The following is a 9,221-nucleotide window of genomic DNA, read 5'->3' as shown; positions in this document are numbered from 1 at the left end:
AAAAAAAAAAGAAAAAAAAGAAGGAAACAAAAAAAACCACATTATTTACTGTTTTGGCCATTTTCAAAGGATTAATGTGTAAATTAATTTTTTAAAAAATAGTAAAAAAAAAAAAAAATTTTTACAGTTTTGGCCATTTTTTCTTTTTTTAGGATTAATGTGTAAATTAATACTGAAAATAAATGAATAAATGAATGAATGAATAAATAAATAAAAAACCCAACAACATTATTTACAGTTTTGGCCATTTTTTAGGATTAATGTGTAAATTAATACTTAAAAAAAAAAATAAATAAAATAAAAATTTAAATTAAAAAACAACATTATTCACAATTTTGGCCTTTTTAAAAAGGATTATTGTGTAAATTATTACTAATTTTACTAGATATAAAGGGGAGAATTCTGTAAAATAATAAATTGCAAAATAATAATAATAAAATAAACAATAAAACATTAAAAACATTCTTTCTTTTTTATAAGCAAATTTAAAACAGTTATTTCAACATGACCGACAATAATATTGAGATGTTGCTTGTGTGTTAGTGTGCCAATAATAATAATAATTATTATTATTATTGTCAATGTTACGATTGTTATTATTATCATTATTACTATTGCTATTGTTATTATTATTATTATTATTATTAGTAGTAGTAGTAGTAGTAGTAGTAGTAGGAGTAGTATAAGACAATGAAATACAATTTTTTAAACAAATTTACTGATTTTTCCACAAAAGGATATTTAGGAATTTCACAGATTCCTCCTGGTTTGGAGAATAACAATATGACACAAGTCTATATATTGAAAAACAATGGCATACCACAGATTCTTCAATGTGTAAAAATACTGATTTTGCACAGATTCTTGTACATACATGCAAACTGATATTGCACAATTTTTAAATCTGCAAAAATATTTCTAAAGCACAGGTTAAAGGTGCTGAGGTTGCACCAGAGTGAAATATTTCAGTGTCAACGTGCAGTCTAGCAGCTACTGTTCTGCTTTAGTTCGAGGATGAGATTTATGGTTTCCAGGAACAAAAAGCAGGACGTGCGCTTTCTAATGTGGGACCAGATGATGTGATGCTGCCCTCTCCTGTACGCACTCAGAGATGAAGTCAACATGTCAAACATAAATCACTTTAAAATAAATAAATAAATAAATGAAGAGTCTGAATGAGCTCTGAGACAGTTGGCTTTGTGCTGAACCGCAGCCCAGAGAGTCCGGATTTGTCCGTCATTGCTCTGCGCTATCTGATCCGCTGTCAGGATGAGGAAAACGCTGGAGGAGACTCTGGATCTGGGCGGAGCTTAAACTTTGGGGACTTTGTTCGAAAAATCAGCAGAGTTTTGTTCTTTTTCTTCCCCCTCTGCAGTCATCGGGGTGGCTCTGAGTGATCAGGAGGACCAGTTGGACCGAGCCAGCCAGCCTCATGGGCCTCTTCAAGTTCGTGTGTGCCATCATCACCAGAGCGCTGTTTATCTTCGTCTCCCTGGCCGGCGTCTGGAGGGTGACATGGGTGAAGAAGGACCCCAACTACTGGTTCCTGACTTTCCTCTTCCTGCCGCTTGTTGCTGAGATGATCATAACGCTGAAGAGGAGGAAAGGAAAAGATTACAAATGGTAAGAAGTGGTGCATGCACATCAGATTTTAATATTCATTTTTGTGCGTAAATAAGTACATGAAGCTTTGGTCATCTTCATCCAGACTTCACCCCTTCCCCCACTAACCAGCACACACCCCCGCATCCTGCTTCTCCCTCTGCTGCTATTGTTAAACCGTCCTGGGACACTGAGGATGGGGTGGTACTCCCCTAAACCCTCATTCCAGGAACTCCCCCAAACAGACTTCCTGCATGCATGCATGATATTAATTTGCAAACAACATTCCTCGTTTTTATTTTCTTGGCATTGGTTGAACTTTCCATTTTCATGCAGCGTATAAAGAATCTAGTGCATTGTGTTGGATTGCACTATGAGGAGAAGCATCCATCCATTAATGTTCAGCTCAGAGATGTGCAAATCATGCTTTTCCTGTTTAATTATTCAAAGTGAAATGAAACAGAGGGAACCTGTTTGTATGGCTGCAACTGGTAATCACTAAAAATTAGATCACCTTGATGACATTATTATCAGTATCGGCCGATAAAAGCTTTAAAATGAGCACTGACAGGCCGATAACAACATCCAAACTAAACCTTTACACAACAAAAATAGAGATGACAAGTTTCACATGTTAGTTAAAGTCATTTTCTGATGTTGCACAGTCGTAAAAAACACTGAATTTTCTGTCTGCACCTGCCAGTGGGCAACATGATTAAAATATGTTAGGAAAGCTGTGCTGTGGCTGTGCTTGAATTGGAACGATGAATGATGGATTTTAGAAAAACAAAACAAAAAAACTTGAATTTGTTAAGTCTCCATATAAAAACAAGTGCTTTAATTTGGTTGTGTGACTGTGACTATGCTGCAAAGCCACTGTTTTTTTTCTGTGCATAAGCTTGTCTGGCCTTTGATATTTAATCATTCTGAAGGTCTCTGTGGTTCAGTCTGTCTCATAAAAACAGTTTGAAGACGCCAAAATAGGCAGAGGAGTGGCTTCAAGGAAGTTCTATGAAAACTTGGTTTAATTACGGCAGGCAAAAAACCTCAAGACAATGCTCTGCCTTTGCGTTACGTGGAGCCAATATTCCTTCGCATTGAAAAGAGCCAGCTGAGGTGGTTTGGGCATCTGAGGAGCCCTTACAGGAGTAGATGAGATATTAATGGAGGAATTACATATCTCATTCGGCCTGGGATCTCCCAGGAGGAGCGTTGCAAAGTGCAGAAAAATTGATGGATGGCTCATAATATGTTGATTTTTCTGCAGGAGAGAGCCGATGTTCGCTGGAAAATATAGGTGCACTGAAAATCAGAGTTGGAAAATATCTGCATATCTTCAAAAATCAGACGTCGTGCATCCATAGTCAACAACCTCAAAGCTGGAAATCTTGATATTTGAGAGGCCTGAGCTCCACATCATTGCCTGCCAGTGGTTGAAACAGTCATTTGCTTTTCAGATTTACAGTCAGTGACTCAGTGTTGTTGGTCGTTTTGCAGGTTTTCTCCCCCCATCTTTCTGTTTCTCATCAGCATCATTCCCTCCATCTGGCTCCTGGAGCTCCACCACCAGCAGGACAAAGCCAGCGACCCTCAGGTACTCCCTTGCCAGAAATGAAAATACCTTCTCACTGTGTAACTGCCTAAATCAACAATTCTCCTGCTTTCCAAACGTGTGATCTGACAACAGATGTTGGTGGGTGGGAAGGTTGCGGAACTCTCTGCGCATAAAGCTGCACTTCATTACGCATCCATCAAATGCTGCATTTGCTTTTTTAATGTGACGGTTTTAAAAGGTTTAACTGCAGCGAAAAGTACAAGTTGTATGTAAAAATGCTGCCTGTAAAAGCTTCTTTTTAACTGTTTTCAGTGCAAAAGGCTCGACTCCTGGGAGAATTTGCGTAGAGTGATCACTGTGAACGAGACCCAGGGAAACCACACCTACCACAACTACTTCAAGGCAAGTGACAGACTGAAAAAAGAATTTCACTTCACTTATTTCTCACAGCAGAATATGATTTCTTGTGAAATTACTGTAAAAACCAGACATGAAGAAGAGAGATGATTTTCTCATGATGTATTTGTTGGGAACATTGTCATGAGGATTGATGTCACGCGTACGGTAGTGAAACTAACCGAGAACTCAAACGATAACTGAACAGTTCTCAGGAAACTCTCAAGAAGCTGCTCACATGGGTCTCCTTACGCACATTTTGGACAGATTTTATCCGCCGCTGTTTTGTTTTACAGTAATTGCAACAACGAGTGCACGTCGGGAAACACAACGGCTAATAAAAACCACAACATGGCGTCTTTATTTCTCGAGGTTTTGCAGGTATTGATTGTGCTGAGTTTCCTTGCCAGGCTAAGTGTTTCCTCCTGCTTCCAGTCTTATTGCTAAGATAAGCTAACCGCCTGCGGGCTTTAGGTTCATATTAAACTCTGTCCAGGAAAAGCCAGAAAGCAGAGCTCCCAGTATGTTGAGCAAATCCTTCAACATGGAAATCTCTTGCTGGTTTTCCTTGAAACGACAAGCGGGGATTTCTCGATTTCTTTAAAAACACTGGCACTGCAGTGCGGTTTTCACACAGTATGTAGGGTAGTGAAACCTGTGACTCAGCTGGTTTTGCTGACTTTTGCTTCATGCAAACCATCCATCCATATATAGCATTAACTTAAGATTTAACCCACTTTATCTGGTCAGTAGTGCAACTTATCGACTTATATTCAAACTGCAGCATGCGCCTGCCTGTCTGTCTGTTTTAACTGTGAACTCAGGGTCAAAGTGTTGCCATTAAGCTCTTAAGGCCAGTTTTACAGAGAAACACTTACCTCAGATTGGGAATCCAGATGCATCCCCAGGCGCTAAAGAATTTAGAAGGAACTCACTAATGGGAGCGGTTGAATACCTCCTCGTGAATACATTTCTGGATCATAAGAAGGAACTTTCTCTCTTTATTACCTCTGATGGATTTTAGAACATCATTCATCAGCAGAACTTGAAGAGTCGGTTAATTGTGCAGGATTGATTTAGGAGTTGAAAGAAACTTTGATGCAGGCAGCAAAGACAGCGAATGATGTCAGTTGTTGATTTGCTCCGACACACTTTTCTTTTGCATGTACAGACATTTTATTTTCAGGTTCTGTACAATACATACAGTCATCCTCAAATGTATTCATAGCCTTCCGGTAAAGAAAAGGCAAAATTTACAATAGTCACTCAAATAACAAGAAACTGAAAAAGTAATAATAAATAAAAATTTGCTAAATTATAATCTAGTGATATAAGACATTGCTTTTGAATGGTGGTTGAATAGAATAATTTAAAAAAAACAAAACAAAACAAATATCATAATAATAACAAAATATTAGTTTACGGGTCCCATCATGCTTGTTTGCTTTTTTTCTTTTATTTTCTTTTAATATTTCTGTTTAACCACAATTCAAAAGCAATGTCATGATGTTCATTAAATTTTTATTTATTATTACTTTTGTCAATTTCAGCTTATTTCAGTAACAGCTGTTTTTTTCCGTCTTTAATGGTAGGGTGTAAGAAAATTTGAGGACAACTGTATGATCCTCCTTGTTATGTATTTGTCCATTAAAAAATTTGTTCAGGCGCCTTTTAGGACACTTTCCTCGCACCAATATATGAGTTACTTCTGCTTAAAGGCTTCTAGAATTTTATATTAGAGGAGGAGGAATATCAGGACCTGACATGCCGGTGAATACTTTCAGAGGTCTTATCAGGAGGCAACGGAAATGATTTCAGTTTTGATTGTAGTAGAAGAGAGCTGTGAGTCATCCAAGCAATGAATTAGCAAGACTTGAGAGGTCGCCAGTTCACCAGTATCACAGCTCAGTGTTGTCTGCATAGAAGGGGATATTCGGTTTGAAGGCAGATGATATGTATGAAACCAGTGGAACAATCAAATAGATCCAACACTTGACCCCTCTGAACGGGCAGTTTTATAATTAGGATTACAACCATTTACCAGACAGCAGAGCCCATTTTCTTGGACAACGGCATCACTCAGATCAAGAAGAAGCTGTCTTTGAGCGACGAATAAACCAGTGGCTTAAAACAATGAATTAAATCACCAGAATGAGAGAAAGTTGCTCTGCAAGCAGGAAAACATTACACACGAAAATTAGAATAAACTACAATCTCCACTTCATTATTCTTATAACAGCAGCAGCAATTAAGTCAGAGAATGTGGAAGAAAACGTTTAGCTCAGACAGATCACATCGAAACAGAGCGAACTTCTGCCATTAATTACAAACCCGAGAGCCAAAAAACCAGCGTGACCGAAAACAGTAAGAGGAGAGCATTTGCATGATTTATATCGACAGCATCTGGACCACAGCACCACACCCGTTCATCCCCAGAGAATTAAAAAGATAAAACTCGGTGGGCACAACTCCAAAAAGCTGGCTTCAGGCACCAGCCCCTTACTGTGTTTGAAACAATGTCCCAAGTTGTGCAACAGGATGAAGTAACTGAAGAACAACGTGATGTTCTGCAAGACATTAGAACCATCAATACCTCGATGTGAATATTAGGTTTAGTGTCTGTTCTTAAAGCCTAATATAGCCGTGCACCATAGACCTCCATTGTTGTCCAGAAACTATTAAAAACACATGAATAATTCACGCCGATGCTAGCGGGTGACGTGTCCCTTCATTAAGAGGAATCCGGGCGTTGTGGTTTATTTAGAGTCTCTCCCACACTGACCTTCCTGTTGCTATAAATACTCACAGGAGCAACAAATCCGCCACTGAAAAAAAAAAAAAAGTCCCCAACAGTTAAACTATTTATCCTGTTTCAGCGTTACTTGCCAGAAACTACAGCGCCATGCTGTTTTAGGAAATTACTGAGCGCTTTTTTTGTTTGTTTTTGTTTTTTTTTTTTTAGAAGTAAAGGTATGGACTCACTGAGCACTTTATTAGGAAGACCTGTGGAATCTAATGCTGTAAATTCTCCTTTTACGAAGCTTTAGACGCTTTCTGTGAGAAATAATTCCCTTTGTTTCATGAAGGTTTTAGGAAGTGGTGTCGGGTTGTAATATTATATTTCATCCAGCCCATTAACATACATGAGAGCGGATGGATCGCATTTGATGGCAAAGCTAATTCTGATAAAGTGCTTGGTGAGTGCATGTTTGTTTTGAAAGATTTACATCTCCAGGAGGATTGATCGGGCCTGGAGAGCTACTGACAGTGCAGGGAAATAATGGGTTGTTGATTTGGTCTTTCAGTTGGATTTGTTTGGAGTAAGAAGAATTTAAAATTTAAGAGTGGCTTACTGTATGGGAAACATGTAGTTGACCAAACATTACAGGGCCTATAAATGGAGTGGGAGGAGAGGTTTCATGAAGCCAAGTCACGGTTATTTATATAGCAATTTTAAAACAACAATAGTTGACCCAAAGCGCTTTCCAGTAGAGAAATAGGAATAATATCACAGATTTACCCATTAAGTTTAAATATTAAGGTTAAGACTCTACAATATTAGACTGTACATTATACACATTTGCATAACATATTTAAATAATTAGTTTGGGACCTTGGAGTATTATAGAAAATACGAAACTAGTTTAAATATTAAGGTTAAGACACTATACTATTATGTAGCACACAAATTTAGCTGACCAGTTTCAGTGTTAGGGTGTGATGCTACAATATTACATTATTTAGGTTAACATTGAGGTTTAAATCGTATTATATTATGGGCAAAGGGATGTGTTTAGGAAGCAAGCATTCCCGGGTTAGAGCTAATTTATGCATACGTTATTGACGCGTTTCATTGCATGATCTCTGGACCAGCGATATATTAAGGGGGGTAACGTGAAAAAGAAATCCAGCCATAATATCACTGTCTCCTCCTTTTCCAGAATATTGACCAGGTGTTGTCGTCCGTCTGCTCCAATGACTGGATCCTGGCTCTCCATCAGATCCTGCTCATCCTGCTCATCGTGGGGAAGTGGCTCCTCCCACTGGGGGGCGGAGTCACCAGGGACGAGCTGTCTCAGCTACTTCTGATTTTTGTGGGCACGGCGGCGGACATCCTCGAATTTACGAGTGAGACGCTGTCAGATGTCAAGTGGGTGACTGATCACGTTAATATCTAGACTGAGGTTGCAAATACATACGAGCATGTTTACATTTAAAACAGACAAAGCTGTTGACAATACATCAATGCAGTCACTGAAATAAGCTCTGAAACTGAGTCTTTCTATACCCCCCATGTGTCTCTTGCAGAGAGAACAGTCCTCAGCTGGTCTACATCATCCTAGCTGTATGGACGTGGAGCATGCTGCAGTTTCCCCTCCATCTGGCCGGTCAGTGTGTGTTTGTGTGTTAAAACAATAACTGTGGTGCTCACTGAGCAGTTACAGCAGGGCAAAGAGGTTCAAACCCTGTTCCCAGTGTGGGACAATCTAAACAATGTGTTTGGAAACCGACAAAACATTAGTAGAGTCCGATCGTCCAAGCCAGCGCTGTAAGTAAACAGTGAGAGTAGATCAGCTGCTCTTTTATCTCCAGAGCTGTGAAATGATTTACCCGAAAATGTGTTTTTGCTTTCTAAGGACTGAATAAACCATAAGGGCTTAATCACAGACACAGAGAGGAGCTTATTGTAAATGCTAATAGTCTCAAGAAGGGACTCTAAGGTTGGACTGGGACTGCTGCATCTTTAAAGGTCTCATATTGAAGCTCTTTTTAGAAAGTTAATGCGAGTCCTGCATGTACATAGAAGGTGTATTTCAAGTTTCAGCTCAAACAACTGCACAAATCTTTCTTTCTAGCATTCCCACAACACTCCTGCTTGTAGCTCAGTTCCTAATGAAGCGTTTTAGTGTCTGTAGCTTTACATCTAATTGAGCTATTTTCAGTTCCACTTAAATTAAGTGAATCTCTTTTTTTTGGTGCCATTTTAAGGAGAAATCTTTCATTGTATTGTTGAAGTAAAAGCTGGAAAACAGTGACTCAGAAATGTTTACCGTTAGTTTACAGTCACATCGTTAACTGGCCTGTTTGAGCATTTTCCAAACTAGTCGTGGGTGCAGGATGTTATGATGGGAAAGATAACGAGATAAAAGCTGTTTGAGCCGCTGAATGAGAATGATCAGAGGGAGCAGCAATAACACAGAGCTCCCAAAAGGCCCCATTGACTGGCGAGTCCGCTTCCTTTTCAAAAATCCAGTTTCCCTCCCCAAACTTTTTCTCTGCAAGCGCTTCTTTTGGTTTACATGCATTCTAAAGGATTTACAGGTTTATTGAAATAGCAGTGTGTGCTTGTAGCTTTCAGCTCGTGATGGGTTCAAGGCTGGAGAAGTTTGTGACAAAACAGGCTGAATACATAAACGGTTCATTCAGAGACATGCTTTGTGATTTGTGCAGAACAGAAAGAAACAAGATAAAAATGCATTAATTCCAAAGGAAAAACAACAGACGTAGCAGAAGAAATGGAGTGCTTCAAAAGTAAAGAGCGATAAGATGTAATTATGATGCATTAAAACAAGTCAGCTTAAATAAGGCTAGACTAGAACGGTACAAAGTAATGCTGAGATAATAATATTGAAAACTGAATGAAAATTAAAATATTGTACGTTACATC

General features: G+C 38.7%; 1 protein-coding gene across 1 annotated transcript in view; it reads left to right on the top strand.

The window, feature by feature from the left end:
* Window positions 1–735: 735 nt before the first annotated feature.
* LOC103365798 (transmembrane protein 26) overlaps window positions 736–9,221 on the top strand; it is an 11,436-nt gene continuing 2,950 nt past the window's right edge. Inside the window, exons 1-5 of the mRNA XM_008293340.1 lie at window positions 736–1,623; window positions 3,100–3,196; window positions 3,470–3,559; window positions 7,495–7,703; window positions 7,862–7,941. Coding sequence (XP_008291562.1) covers window positions 1,433–1,623; window positions 3,100–3,196; window positions 3,470–3,559; window positions 7,495–7,703; window positions 7,862–7,941 — 667 coding nt within the window. The 5' untranslated portion in view covers window positions 736–1,432. The remainder of the gene's footprint in view (window positions 1,624–3,099; window positions 3,197–3,469; window positions 3,560–7,494; window positions 7,704–7,861; window positions 7,942–9,221) is intronic.

This window comes from Stegastes partitus, unplaced genomic scaffold (assembly GCF_000690725.1).
Source record: "Stegastes partitus isolate 25-593 unplaced genomic scaffold, Stegastes_partitus-1.0.2 Scaffold876, whole genome shotgun sequence".
Classification (NCBI taxonomy): Eukaryota; Metazoa; Chordata; class Actinopteri; family Pomacentridae; genus Stegastes; species Stegastes partitus.
The sequence above is the reverse complement of the archived record's forward strand: the minus strand, read 5'-3'. Positions and strand labels throughout refer to the sequence as shown.